Source organism: Rhopalosiphum maidis, chromosome 3 (assembly GCF_003676215.2).
Source record: "Rhopalosiphum maidis isolate BTI-1 chromosome 3, ASM367621v3, whole genome shotgun sequence".
In the NCBI taxonomy this organism is placed as follows: domain Eukaryota; kingdom Metazoa; phylum Arthropoda; class Insecta; order Hemiptera; family Aphididae; genus Rhopalosiphum; species Rhopalosiphum maidis.
In genome coordinates, this window is record NC_040879.1 from 9,894,335 (window position 1) to 9,910,861 (window position 16,527).

Consider the following 16,527-nt stretch of genomic DNA (forward strand, 5'->3'; position numbering starts at 1 on the left):
TAACCATGATAAATGCCAATACAAAAAATATTTGAAGGCAGTAAAATCTCTACATTTGTAACTAAACATAAAATTGGATATACTTTGCTTTAAGATGAATCACTAAGGGGTAATCCATCAATGTTTATACCATCCTTTATCTCATCAGGAATATTAAAAAGAGCTAAACCAGGAAACTCGCGTTCCCGGGATGATGACGCCTTTCGTCAGAAAGTTGGAAAGAAAGTCGAAGCGGACTACCGCGCCCAGCGAATGGCTAAATTTACTTCCAAATTACCATCAGATCTATCCTCACTTAACCTCAAAACTCCATTAACATTCACCATCCGTCCAGCTATGCCTGTAATCAAGTGTCTTCCGTTAGGTTCCGTTTCTCTGAAGCGTTCCGTAGTTCGAATTGTACAATCTATTCATTGTACCGCATGACAATATCATTCAGAAATGTTTAACTGCCCACGGGTATTATAATATTCATATAGCAGATAAATTCAAAATAAGATATCTGATTATTCAAAAATATACATGAATATAAGAATTTAAATTTACAAAACATAAAACAACATCTTAACATTTTTATGATTATAAAAAAAAATTTTAATTTTAATGATGACCGGAAGTATATCCATATTTTATTATATTATTATATTATTATACAATACTATATATATTATATTATTATATTATTTAACAAACATTTTTTTTGGTGAAAGGTTTCACTATATACCTAGTTGTGTGCAGCAGTACTCAGTCATTATTTAATCTTGCTCCTTACTAAAAGTCAATCCAATTTTCTTCAGGAACAATAGTATATCAAATAACACCCAACTTGATAACATAATTTAACCACTTGGCTTCATCTATTAAGAATTAACAAAACAATATAACAGACAGTTTATATCATTAAAAATATATATATTCCTTTTGTATTATAAACTTTAATAATAAAAGAACGAAACATATTATAATATTTATTTAAATGGAAGGACTTTTTCTAGCACTTTGGATGATCTTCTCAATCTATCAATTGCTTCATCCATATCGATGCTAATATCTTTTTTGCATGATAGTAATATAAGCGATTCTAGTTTCTCTTCTCCTATGGTATCAACCATAGTCTGTTTTTAATAATTTTAACCTGTTGATAAATAAAAATGAAGTTTTACCAATTTCCAATTATACTTAGGTACATAAAAAATGTATTTATACTCAGAATAATAATAATAATAATTTGACAATAACTTATAAGGTAACTGTTAGATTATATAAATTAGTTAAGTATAATATATGGATAATATAATAATAAGCAATTAATCCATTTTGTAATTTGAAAAATCTACTCCTTAAAATTTAAGTAAAAATGCACTTCTTTCACTGTTTCCAATAGGTTTTGGCTTAGGTAATATTTTTTCAATATAATTTTGTGAAATAGTGTCAACTTCTTAATTTGAAGGATAATAAAATGTATTCCCTATATTTCTTTTTAAAAATGACACTTTAACATCACCATCTAAACCCTTAATACATCCAATGAATGCATATTAAATAACAATACTACTTATTATAGAACCTTTGAAAAATCAGGCCAGCCAACTGTTATTACTATTCCAGATTTACATGCAATTCCATTGGACCATTGTTATGAAACACCTCCAACGACGTTAAAGAAAAAAATATATTACCTCTCAACATCAACAACAATTTCAAATTCAGGCTAAAACAACATTAAAACAATGTAAACACCAGATTAAAGAAATCTACAATTAAAGAAATTAAATTATTGCTTAGGGAACTTAATATGAAAAATGGTATCCACAAAAAAGTTTCATCATATATTGTGGATACTTTCCCAACAGCTATGACTGATGCTTTAAAGCAAGAAGGCTAAAGAGTTTTTCATAAGCATTTGCGCTAACTCTTAGTTTTTACTCGCCTAAGATGTGTGATTTTGTAAAAACTGAATTTGGTTCAAGTCTATCTCACGATGATTATAGATATTGAAATACCTTCTTTGACTTTTGATGAACCAGCTACCCATTTCAGAATGGCTAATATTTTGGGAGATTTGTTATCAAAACAAACAATTAAAAACAAATTTTCTATATCAAATGATTCTTCTAAGGTCATTCATTTGACGCGGTAAACGAAATTTGAATTCAAATGTCATATTTCCGCCGCGCCGGCTCTTACCAATCAACCAGTCCATGGTAAGATGACACCAGCGCCCCGGCCGACAACGGAATAGGAGCACTGAAATGGTACGAGAAATCGGTACCGAACAGCCACCCGTCAGTTTTTTTACCTTTGCGCAACGAGCCACACTCTCTGTCTCTGTTGGTCAACACCATATCGAGCTGCCATAACCGTGATACACCAAACAACGCGTGATTTCGGCACAACCATTGTTTTTTTTTTTTTTTGTCATAATTTTTTCTTTTGTTTAGGGTTTGTTCTCGAGGGCAGAATCAAACCCAATCGTGGTCTTTATTAATCAGCCGTTAGTCTGCGACGTCGGTCACCCACGTGTCCCGTCCTCACTATTTTTTTCTGTTAAATTTTTGTTACAAACGTTGTAACGGACAAAATTCAATGTCAATTTTTATTTTATTTTATATGATTGATGAGTCAACCGATGTTGCTTGCATATCTACCATGTGTGTTGTAGTAAGGTGTTTTGATACAGAGTCCAAGATGATTGTTATAAGATTTTGAAAGTTAGTACAGGTCTTTCATGTAAAAGAACCAGAGACAGTTGATAAAAGAACAACTTCGGAAAATCTGTTTAATAAATGTATACGGTCATTTAAAATTATTAAGTTGATGTAAAAAATATTGTTAGATTTGGTTCAGATGGCTGTTCGACAATAATGGGGTCTAATAATTCAGTTTCAAGCCGGTTGAAAACCACATTCCCAGGAATCTTTATAATGAAATGTATTTACCATTCTCTATATCTGTGCTGCAGCGAAGCATGTAAGTTCTTGCCTCGTAGAATTGAAGATTTTGCTCGAAATGTATTTAATTTTTTCAGCCACAGTAGCAAGCGACACTGCTAATTTATAGTTTCAAAATTTCTTTAATATTTCAGTACATAAATTATTGCACCCATCTCAGACTAGGTGGTTGTCACTATTTGCTGTTGTCCAGTGTATTTTGGAACAGTGGATGGTCTTGCATTCGTATTTTAATGAAAAGTGGTTTTCAGAAAAACTTGTTGCAGCAGAAAATATTTACACAGACCCATTTACAAAAACGAACTTTTTTTTTTCTTGGAATGGGTTAAGGAATTACTACTCTATTACATGAAAAGGAACTATGTTCTTCAAACTCTATTTGCTACATAGAATTTTGCCGATCAAAGTAAATTTATCAGTCCTTCGGAAGTTTCTTTAGGAGTTAAGGTCCTTACTCATACACCATAAATAGTAAAAAGGTCAGATTCACTAAAAGAATTTATTTATAGATGTGTTGATTTTCTGAAAGTTAGCTGTCTACAAATAAAAAAACGTTATGATTTTTCTAATCCAATATTACGGTTATTAAATTTGTTAACACCATAGGTGTTTCTTCAAAAACTAGGATTGAATATCTATCTGTATTATGCCTTACACAACTATTGCCTGGAATGGTGAATCAAGATGAAATTCAACTTATTGATGATGAATGGCGAACATGAGTGGCTTTACCAGAAAACATTAAACTAGAAAATCAGCCTGATAAATTTTGGTCATTAATACTTTATTTGGAATCAGGTCAATTTAAAGAACTTGCTAAATTTGCTTTGAATGCATTTTGTCTACCTCACTCTAATGCTAGCTGAGAACGATTGTTCAGTAAAATTAACTGTATTAAAACAATCTATAAATAGATTGATTGTTAAAACGGTAGCGTCTACAGTTATAGCTAGTGAATGCATTAAAAAAGATAATGGAAACTATATTAAATTTCAACCAACTAAAACAATGATAGATAGTATGACATCATCTACATTGTACCCAACAACAAATAAGACTGATACAACTGAGACCTTTGAAGACTTTACTCTAGAGGACTGAATTATTATTTAAAATAATTATTATAAAATATATTTATTTACCAAGAAAGATCCTTCTGTTAATTTAAATTTGTTTTGTTTTATACATTTATAATCATGTTATAGTAAAATTATTATTATAAAATGTTTTTTATTTACTAAGAAAGATACTTATAATAATGTATTACTTATCTTTATTATATAATGTAATTTATCTATCAGTATTGTTTTATATTACTTATTGACTTACTAATTATAATTATATCACAGACTTGGCGTTTACCATAATCATTGTTGTGCTATTTATCTACGTTAAATACCTAACACTCCTAACCTCAGTCAACTCAAACTTCAATTTCAACATATTATATTATATATATTTGTATTTTATCAGTTTCTTAGTTATTATTGATGTAATAATTTATATTATGCACATTTTTACTATTTTATTTTAATGCTAGTGCACACTATGTACCCGCAAGTGTTACTTCAATGAGAAAGAATAAAATGTGTTAATGACAGATTAGTTGATCATAATTTTAAAAATGCCTTATTGCAAATCTATTGTTACTTAGAATCTAGGTCGAAATTAAAAATTAATTAATTTACTTATTTTTAAATAGGTTAAAATTGATGTCTACAAAAGTTTCATTAATCGATTAATATTTTACTAGATTTATCTGAATTGTAAAGTATTTGAGTAAATATATTTAAATACTGTATTTATTATTTTGCGTTTTAAATACTTTCTGAACGGAGTTTTATGTTTTATATTATATAACGTACATATTATATTAAGTAAAATATTTTAAATTTGTTAATTTCTTCAATAAGATTAAAAAAATAAAAATAAAATAAGTCGTATCCTCCCTTTTCAGTGAAGTGGATATGAATCAATATTAGCAATTTCGCTCAAACCTCAACTACAACTTTTTCCAATGTATACATTATCACTGTATACTAGGAAATTCAAAAGTGGCTAAAATGAGAACTCGCACTGATAGCAAAATATTATTGTAACTATTATATATTAATCAGTATGAACCACCGTCAAACAGTAGAGCCGAGCACATCAAAATACGCTATCTCAACTAAAAATTCGAATTTTAATATTTGGTTTTCTTTCAGACGGCACTATGACATATATCGATTCACTTTCAAGAATCGCCCATCACTAGTATAGAGTTCAGTGCCAAATTATGCTAGCTTGTGAAAGGCTAGATGTAAAGCCACTCTCGTGGCGAAATGCTATTTAACCATTGTTATAGGCAAACCAGGACAAAATTACACCAGACGACAGCTAGTTACTACGTAGCCGCCGCTCGGCAGACGTTGACAGTATTGAGGTAACAAATTAAGAAAACGCGCTCTGGTAGAAATAATTTGTACCTTCCGATATTTGGGATAGATTGTAGCATTGATTATAAATACTATAGATAGCTCACTGCAGTACAAAATACGCTACGCGCTAAATGGCGAGTACCGCTATGTAGCGCTCCGCGCGGTGTTTACTTATGGCGTGTACCGCAATAATCGCTAGTGTAGTTCATAGGAGTAGGGATCAGTCTTAAGATTTTAACAGCAAAAACAGACGTGTGGAATCTTGATTTAATGATTTCAAATATTTTCAATGCTTAGAGCAGTGAGAGCATCTATAAAGACGTTACTTGTATTCTATACTCTAGTACTCTACTCATATCGTTGTACTGGCGCACTGCCAACGATTAAAACATTATAAACATTAAATACCTATCCAAAATATAACCCTAGATAGGTGAAATAGTTATTTTCAAATTAGTACCTAATTATTAAATTATATTAATACTACCTAGGTATCTCATTGCCATATTTATGTTAAGGTATATTATGTACATTTTGTATTTTATTCATAACACATTAGTACATAATACATGTACTGTCAGTATCATATAATATATATTTTGTAAATTGGATTATTATTGAGTAAATAAAAATTGTACTATTGTGTCTATAATAAGCTGTTGCACTGAGTTCAATGCACTCAACACGAAGTATCGTCGTCTCTCTTAAATTATACTGAAGACATAGGTACCAAGTTAAAAAATATTTTTAATATTAACCCTATGACATTAATTATAAATTGTACACTTACATCATATAGTCGATTAAATGAAAACTTGACTGTCTTTACTTGAATAAAACTTTTATATTTTAATAGATAGTTGACAAGATTATTATTGAATTTATCAACTCTGCGATTCCTGAGTGTTAATTTGGTATATTTATAATTTATTTATACCATGACTCGTTTTTAAATAATGAAAGGATTGATTATAAATAGTATCATTGATTATAAATGTATTTATAACCAATGTTGTACGCGCGTTCAAAATAGATTATATTGATTCAAATTATTCATGCGGACAAACTTACGCACTACGGACGTAAAATTTGAACGATCACTCGACAATTTATTATATGGGTATCGTAAAAATTACTGAATTGTATCGTTATTTTTACCATATTGGTCTACTTATTATTTATACTTTTAATTTTCTGCTGTGTTGTTTCTAAAATAATTAAAATGTCAAGTGACAAATGTGCATATTTTAATTGTACGAATACACGTAGAAATACATTTAATATAATATTTCATCCTTTTCCATCCAATGAAGAAACGTCCAAAAGATGGATTATTAATTCTGGTAAGTAATAAAAATTTTAAATCTATCCATAATTTAAATAAAAGCTGCAATAATAAAGAAAAAAATATTAATTTAGGGAATATTAAACTAGAATCCTTAAGTCCTAAAAAATTAAGAAAGAAGTTCATATGCTCTTCTCATTTCGAAAGGAATGCCTATTCCAATCCCACAGCACCAAAATCACGACTAAATCGTAATGCAGTACCAAACAAATATTTAAGTAAGTAAAAATTATACCTTTTTGTATTTTGTTTTTGTCACAAATATCATTTTGAAAATTTCAGATGAGTTAATAGATAATATTCCAGAAGAAAAGTTAACTACTGAAAAATCACCTATAAATAGGACTTGGCATGTTTCAAATCAAAATACTACCCAAAGTATGCATACATATTTTTACAATTTAAAATTAATAATTAATATATTTGACATGTCTTTTATGTTATATTATAATATGGTACCTATTTGAAAAAAATATATTTATTTCAATACATCGCTTTCATTTATTTTTTAGATGCCTACATACATGTTAACGAAACAATCATAACAACACCAAAAAAATCACACAATCATCGTGAAAAAATAACAGATAACATGTTTCAAGGTCAGTATAATTTAAATTTATTGTAAATTTTTAGTTATAGTATACTGTGACTGTATAGTAAACAGCCATTGGGAAATACAAAATGTTAACTATAAGGAGGTGCTATAATCATAAAAAAATTACAATGTTTATACAAAAATAATTATACATATACACACATTAAACAGTGGCGTGTTTACAGGATAGGCCAACTAGGCTTAACAATAAACATTTATGAAAAAATGTATTATTATATTTTGTACTGTTATGATATATAATTTTTATTTATAATATGATTTATATTAATTTTAATTTATTATTTATTATATATTAATATGTACAAAAATTGGGGATAAAAATTTTAAATATTAAAAAATCTAAGTAAAAGTACTAGTTAAAGTTAACTGACAGTCCTAAGTTTTTAAAAATGGGAAGGAAAACATGTATACGAATTTCATAAATATCTCGGCCCAAATGATATGTATCAATTCGTCCGAACGACGAATGTTGTTGTATGTTACTTTGGTTATGTCGCCCAAATGAAAGCCGCCCGTTCCGAGACCTTGTTTTAATATAGTATTAATTGTCTCTTCTAAGTTAGAAAATGTCTCAAAATAATCCTTACAAAATTATGTAGCATAAAATTATTTTTTATTTACGATTTATTTTTATTAATATTATAATTTTGTAACTGACATATTATAAAATATAATTTAATAATATATTTTTATAGATTCTAAATCGTTGTTTTCAATGTCACCTGAAGTGTTAAAAGTGAAAACTCCCGAAATTAAGTACCCATCTGTAATGTCGAATAGTTTTAACTTAAATGATGCAGGAACGTCGATGTTTAGTCCATCTCTTTCTATTACACCAAATACACGAAAATATATTTCTGATTTAACTGAATTACCATCAAGTTCCGAAAAAAATAATGTAAAATTTTTAAATACTACTTCTACGCCAAATCTACAATTAAAAAATGAACAGTTAAAAAACCGATGCATACGATTACAAAAGCTACTGAACAAAAAAAGGGCAACAATAAGTTTTTTGAAACAAAATTTTAAACCATATAAAAAAAAACAAAAAATTAATATAAAAGAATTTTTACATTTAGTAGAATTTCCATCAATAAGTTCAAAAAGTTTAGTGACAATGCAAATTAACCACAAATCGCGTAAGCAATGGACTAGTGAAGAAAAAAAGTTATCTTTATCTCTTTATTATAAATCGCCATCAACATATAAATATATGCGTAAAAATAAAATTATTTTACCTGGCGAAAGTACAGTGCGTCGTTGGCTAAACTCAATTAGTTATTCAACTGGATTTTCACCTCGGTATATGGAACAAATTAAACTTAAAGTTTCTTGTATGAGTTTTCAAGAAAAAAAAGTTATTATTTTATTAGATGAGATTTCAATTAAAAAAGCGATAGAATACAACAAAGCTTTAGACATAATAGAAGGATATGAAGATCTTGGAACTTTAGGGCGAACTAACAAAATTGGCTCCTATGCACTAGTCATAATGATCCGTTGTTTGTACGTAAATTGGAAATTTCCATTATGTTATTTTTTCACTGGTAATGGAATAAAAGGGGATAATTTAACTAACATACTTAAAGAATGCGTAATAAAATTATTAGAACTTGGTTTAGTACCTTCTGCTGTAGTCTGCGATCAAGGATCACAAAATAGAAGAATGTTTTCATTACTTGGTGCAACACACAATAACCCATCAGTAGACATAAATGGTCAAAAATTATTTTTAATTTACGATATGCCTCATATGATAAAAAGCTTACGAAATAATTTATTAGATGGTAATATAAAAATTGAAAATAAATTAATTTCATTTAAAGATATTAAAAAATCTTATGAAATTGACTTAAAAAGTAATACTGCACGGGCAATGTGTAAAATTACACCCGCTCATATTGCCCCAAACGCTTTCCAAAAAATGTCGTGCAAGTTGGCAATACAAATTTTTAGTAGATCTGTTGCAGCTTCTATTAAAACGTGTGTTTCTACTGGTGAATTAAAAACTAAAACCGCACTAGACACAGCAAATTTTATTGAAAATGTTAATGATATGTTCGATTCTGCAAACAGTAAAAATTTGTATGACGCAAATCCAAATAGACGACCTCTAAGCAAACGTAATTCTCAAGTCCTTCAAAATTTAAAAAACTTTTGTATTCTTTTTGATAAAGCTGTAAAAATAAATTTAAAAAATAATAAAGTAACTACACCTCCGTGTTTCATTGGACTTAAATGGACATTAACAGCTATTATTGGTCTTTATGAATCAGAAAAAATAATAATGAATCAACATATTTCAAATAAAGAATACTTTTTAATGACTAACAAATTAACACAAGATCCATTAGAAAATATGTTTTCCATAATGCGACAGAAAAACGGCTATAATAAGAACCCAACTGCCCGAACATTTCGTTGCTGTTTTAGTGCGATTTGTTCTTATAGTTTAATGAAATGTTCTGAAAGTTCTAATTGTGAAGAAGATGGTGAAGAATTTTTTAATGTGGATACTCTAAATGATGTGCAAATAACCAGACCTACATACTCTGAAGAAATTCAAGAAGACGGTTTAAATGATAATATATATAATTTAAGTGATGATTGTGAGACTGACTCGAATACTAGTTCTGGTACTATAGTTATTAACACCACAAATGCTAAAAAATCATTAGAAAATTGTGCTGTCATTTATTTTGCAGGATACTTGGCGTATAAGTGTTTAAATAATTTTAGTTGTGATGAATGTAAAAAAAATCTTATAACATCTTTAGATTTAAATGATGAATCGCAATTATTATTAACATTTAAGATGTTTAATGTAAATGAACCATCAACACAAGGATTAAAAGCACCATCAAATATCATTGTGGACATAACTAATACATGTCTCAACATTTTTAATGAAGAATTTGAAAAAATAAAACACGAAAAACATATAGTTTTTAAACTTTTAGATATTTCAAAAAAAAAAATTGATAAATATATTTTTAAATTAAATGTTTCGACGTGTAAACTTCATTATTTATATATAATAGAATTATTATTTAGAACAAGAATATTTAAAGAATGTAAATGGACAAACACAGAGTTACACAATAAGGCTGTCCAGCAAATTGCAAAACTAAAAGTGTTTAAACACAATTAATAAATAATATTTCATTATTGTTGTATGTGAATAATATAATTTTCATTGAATAAGTTATTATTTTATTTTTTTTTTTAATAAATTATGAAATTAAAATATTTATATTATATTATTATTATTTGACGTTTTTTAATTGCTATTTTTTTAATCTTGCCGATGTTACTTTATTAAATATGTATTTTATAATGTTTAAAAATGGGATATTTTATTTTAAGTTTAAACATTTTGAAAACCACCAGTTTTTATTTATTTATTTTGCATTTTTTTAAATATCATGTGGTATTACAAAATTGCGCGTTAAAGGTTGTTTTGAATAAATTGCAATTTATAAAACTAAATAATTGTTATTTGTTTTCAATTTCTGACCATCATACTATAACAATTTACTTATATACCTACTTTATATCAAATCAATAAACAAAATTATTAATTTACAATAAATATTGTAGTATATTAATCAGCCGCTATACAATTGCGCTTGGTGCGTTGTGAAATAACGAAAATAGTCACAACAATGTAAACAATGTAATTTTGTATTACGATCGTCGTGATTGTAGTCGGACCGGTAGCAACCAAAAATAAAACATAATTATCGCTAGTACAATATTATTATATCGTTACCAGTACGCTACCTATTGGCAATCAATTGAACTCAATTGTCGCGCAACATATTTTCTATGACAGTGAGCAATCTATAATAATATATAATCAATGATTGTAGTGATTACTGTAGAACACTCACTTTTATAGTGCCTTAATTATAATCCAGTATTGATTGATATAAAACAAAGTTTTATTAAGTTTAATCTGTACATAGTCGACATACTTAATCGTACTAATCGTTCCATGTTTTACAAAAGTACCTCAATTTTGTAGGAAGACGTCAAACCGCAGTTTCCCGGAGTCCCGAATTGCTTCAGTGGGGAAACCGCCCATCCATAGTACATCAGCGCTCTCTGTGTTAATTTGTTTTCTCAGACGATCGGTACGATTATTATTTATGTGTAATTCGCGACTTCACGTTTGTGCGTGACGTGTGTTGAGCAATCGTTTAGTTAAATAATATTCTATTTTCGCTTAAATGCATAACATTTTATGCGGCGATCGTGATAGTTGTATATTATATTATGTTATGAATGTGTGAAACATAATGAATCAATAGCACCCGTCAAGAGGGCAACACTAACCATTTTAACAATATGTATAAAATTCCAACCGCGCGCCGCGCCGCCCTTGTTAAGTGCTCGCGCCTTCTTTGGGTGGCGCGCCACACAGTTTGGGAACCGCTGGGGTAGACAATGTTGTATTTAATATATCATAAACAAATTACTGTTTGATATTTCAATATATATAACTTTATTTAATATGAAACGATTGTACTTAAACATAAAGTGAATATCGCACGAACTATGTCGACTAATAACTAACAGACAAACATGATGATACGTAATCGTGATAATAACTATTACAATGTTACCTTATTATAACAGACAACAAGATAACTAAAGAAATGGTGTTTTTAAAATTTATTTAAAAATAAAAAACATTACACATGTGTAAAAGGCCCTAAATCACTGTTGGAATGCAATTAAATTATTGAAATATTACGCTGAGTCATGTCTCTTCCACATATATAATTTTGGTAATACACTACTAAGTCCCCTGTTTACCATTTCATACGACCGTCATCAATAGTTGAGACACAATTTAATATGTCTCTATGGATTTGATGGCGACGACGGAACAGCGATTATGGTATAGATAAGATATAAATAAAATTGTACGTAATATATTAGTCAGTACGTGTGTGTTCGACCTCCTCCCAGAGCACACGTGTGTTACGCATTTATTAGCTTCGATAGCAGTATTTATTTATCATATCAACATTCTTCGGGCAGGTATGTAACTCCTATCTTTATCGGCCCACATAGTTAGTCAATTAAGCCGCTGTTGGGTCACCCCAGCGCAATCAAACGATAATATGGCTTCGGCTACTTTATCAGTCACGGATACCCACAAACAAACACAATCTACATCTCAATTAAAAACCAATCTACCAACATCCTTAGCAGAAACCACAGCCAACACCACTTTTCCAAAAAAAGAACTAGCTATTATTCTAAACACTATTAACGACATAGCCCAAATCGAATATATAAAAGCTCTCGAAAAAATCACTCCTACCAAGAACATAACATTTGCTTCTTGTATATCCAATAACCGTTTTTGTGTTTACCTTGCGGACAAGCATATCGTTGATGAACTAATTAAAAATTTTTCATTTATAACGATAAATGAACATCAAATTCCTTTTCGCCGGTTAATCAACCCTGCAAAAAAATTTATCATTTCGAATGCACATCCGATCATCTCCCACGAAATAATCAACGAACACCTATTATTAGAAGGCATAAAAACTATAAGTTAAATAACCTTTCTTAAAGCCGGTTTTCATGAAGACCTGGCACACATCAGTAGTATTGACGATACTGCTAATGTACCCGGTTCAATAGTCATTAATTACGACAACACAGATTTTAGAATTTTTTTTAACAGATGATACACTGACATCATAGGCGTGCGCAGGGGGGATGCCGGGTATGCCATGGCATCCCCTGCGGGTTTGCGGAGTTAGCTTTTATTTTTTATTTTTTAGTTAGGAGTTCATAAACGTTTTTATAAACAGAAATCAGTTTAGTAATTTTTGACAGTTCAGGCTACGTATTTTACTTTTTTTTTTTATCAAGTACATTTCCATTGATAATAGAAGTTGGGATAATCTAACGATATCACCGCGACGCCAGTCACGTAACCGTCGTAACCATGAAGTAAGCTAACCAATAACCATAAAGCAGTCTGATAACTACATCGTTCGAGCGAAAACTATCAATATTATCAATTATCATAATTGTTATCACAACCGTTTTGTTTGAACCACGGATACAAAATATAAACTACTGACTACTGTCTAGACTCTAGATGAATAGAGTTGTTTAATTGTTTTATATTCGCCATCATTCGGCCATTCGGTGTTATTTTTCTTTTACAGTTTTAAATATTTCAAATTTCAATAATATTAATTATTTATACTTAATTGCGTTGTAAATTATAATATTAGAATACGAATATGAATAGAAACCAAAACAAAAAAATGAAAACTATGCATGATTTTTTCAAACCAAAATCATTAAAACTGTATTCTGGTAAGTTGATATTTTATATTGTGTGAGCTGTTTCTTTGTTTTAGTTTAAGCTTGTAAACTATGAACTAATATCTATAATTTAAATTAATTTAGTCAACATTGATCCAGATGATCCGGTACCATTTGCACAGAATAATAAAGTTATTGTTGAGCAACCCAAAACGGATCATGATAATTGGTCAAATACTGTTAATGTACCAGTACCACTAGGTATTTTAGTATTAATACAACATCAAACAATATTGCCTGTGATCTGTGTTGGATATTTGTGTTAAATATTTCAGTGTCATAATGTGATTGTATAAATGAAATATATTTTATAAATATTTAGTTAATAACTGTTGTATGAATTGTAATAATATTAATTAGTAGGTAATTATAATTAGCATTGAGTGTATTAATTGTATATTAAGTGTTCACTGTTAGATTGTTACATAAATATTTATTTGCATTAATAATTAATTCTAACATTTATGTCTAAACATTGTATAATAATAATAATTATTATAACGCTATGTGTACTAACAGTAATAACTAATAAATACATATTGTGAGTATTTTAATCTTTGAATTCACATTTACAATGTATTTTCTTCTAATCTAATTAGATTCACTATGTGACCCTGATGATCCTGTAAACCCAATACCATCTCTTCAGTTAGAACGAAAAGAGCGAATACTTAAAGGGGCATTCCAACCAAAATTAAAAATGTATCCCAGGACACAGTTTGGAAATAGAGCACGGAGTTTCCAAAGTTCCTGGTATGATGATTTTAGCTGGTTAGAATATAGTGTGAAACTTGACAGAGCATTTTGTTTCGTATGTCGGATGTTTAATACAGCTCCAGTGTTAAATTCCGGACAAGTAGACTTTGCTTTTTCACAAAAAGGTTTTAAAAATTGGAGTACTTCTACTACAAAATTTAAAAAACACCAAAATTCAATCTCCCATAATTTTAGCATGACAGCGTATCATAACTTTTCAAATTGTAAACCAATTGATGTTACCTTGGATGAATCTAGATTAGTATCTATTAGTGAAAGAGAAAAGCAGCGTTTGCACAATCGTAACATCATGCATCGATTGATAGATATTACTTTGTGTTTAGCTAAAAGTGGCAAACCATTTAGAGGGCACTTAGAAAAAAGTTCAGATGTGTGTAAGGGTTTATTTTTAGATATTGTGGACATTTAAAAAAAATATGATTTAACTTTGCAAAAACATTTGGAAAAAGGGCCGCAAAATGCTAAGTACTTGAGCAACCATATACAAAATGATTTATTGACTTCTATCAACAATGTAATGAAACGAAGTATTGAAAAAAAAATAAACAATCGCCTCGTCACGATAATGGCCGACGAAACTAGTGACGTGGGACACCATGAACAGATGGCTGTGGCTGTACGCTACTTTGATGAAGATTTATGTAAGCCCGTTGAGCAATTTATTGGTATTCAACGTTTGACTGCAGTAGATGCTAATACAATATTTAATAGCTTAACAAACAAAATTGCGCAGTTAAATATCAATTGGACATCGGTTATAGCTGTATGTTAATGAAACAAATTCCAGATTGAAAACTCTCAAAACACTTTCAACAACTAGATGGGCATGTCGTGCGGAAGCTGTTACAGCTGTAGAAAAAAACTTTTCTTCTGTTATTCAGTGTCTTGAAGAAATTTCTGAAAACACTAAATATTCAGAGGTGAGGGCTAAAGCAAATGGTCTTATCTGTCAAATGAAAAATTTCAACTTTATTTTTGCATTATATATGTTAAAACCTATATTAATACAAATCCAAATTGTCAGTGCTCAATTACAAGCACCCAACTTGAATTTATTAAATGCAGTATCTATTGTAAATGCATTGAAAAAATCTATTAGTGAGTTAAGAAACGACGAAGATAACTATTCTAAACTTTATGAAAAAGTTCTTACTGTTTGTAATGGATTTAATATTGAGATACCACCTGTGAAAAATAGGAAGATTGCTACAAAAATTGATGATATGAAAACACAACATACCATCTTGGATAAAAAAAGTGAGATGAAATGTCATGTTTACTTCACTGTATTAGATGATTTGTTTAACGGTCTTGAAAATCGATTTAATCAGGAAACATTAAATTTAATTGGTGCAATTGGTCGTTTAGTAGAACTAAAAACTGAAGAATTTGACATTGAATTAATTTCACGGAAATTTGTACTTAATAGTGACGAATTAGAAGGTGAATTAAGACTTCTACGTTCTTTGCCCGATTTTGTAGCAGGACCATCAAACAAAACAATTCATCAGTGGTTAGAAAAATTATCAATTAGTAAAAATTTTGTTAATGTAAATAAAGCGTTGAAACTTTTTACTACCATTCCTGTGACAACTTGCTCTTGCGAAAGAGCTTTTTCCAAATTAAGTTTGGTAAAAACAAAATTAAGAAGCCGCATGTCGCAAGAAAGATTAGATGCAATGATGTTGATATTTGTAGAACAAGAACTAGCATCAGAAATAAATTATGACGAAGTAATTGATGAATTTAAACATTTGCATCCTTTTGACTGAAAATTAGAATTATAATAAAGTATTAATTAAATTAGTTATGAAATGCAAAGTTTAAATTATATTTTTACTTATATTGACTATAATATATATATAATATACTATAATATATATTTAATATTATTATTTTACTATTATACTATTATTTTGAGAACTTTGTAGTTATGTAAATGTAATACAATAAAAAAAAATTCTGATTTGTGTGTTTTTGAAGGGAGATAATAAAAATTGAGTTATTTTTAAATATATTGGCATCCCCTGCGCAAAAAGTCTGCGCACG

General features: G+C 29.1%; 3 protein-coding genes across 3 annotated transcripts; all 3 read left to right on the forward strand.

The window, feature by feature from the left end:
- The first annotated feature begins 6,678 nt into the window (after positions 1-6,678).
- LOC113559675 lies at positions 6,679-10,489 on the forward strand. Its single transcript, XM_026965425.1, has 8 exons — positions 6,679-6,718; positions 6,791-6,934; positions 6,999-7,094; positions 7,229-7,318; positions 8,031-8,216; positions 8,712-9,125; positions 9,309-10,053; positions 10,393-10,489. The coding sequence occupies exons 1-8, from the start codon at positions 6,679-6,681 to the stop codon at positions 10,487-10,489; spliced, it is 1,812 nt and encodes a 603-aa protein (XP_026821226.1).
- Positions 10,490-12,470: 1,981 nt separating this feature from the next.
- Positions 12,471-14,887, forward strand: LOC113559674. Its single transcript, XM_026965424.1, has 3 exons — positions 12,471-12,696; positions 13,786-13,902; positions 14,301-14,887. Exons 1-3 carry the CDS (start codon positions 12,471-12,473, stop codon positions 14,885-14,887), a joined length of 930 nt encoding a protein of 309 aa, XP_026821225.1.
- Positions 14,888-15,740: 853 nt separating this feature from the next.
- On the forward strand, positions 15,741-16,250 carry LOC113559673. The gene has a single exon (XM_026965422.1). It carries the CDS (start codon positions 15,741-15,743, stop codon positions 16,248-16,250), a length of 510 nt encoding a protein of 169 aa, XP_026821223.1.
- The last annotated feature ends 277 nt before the right edge of the window (positions 16,251-16,527 follow it).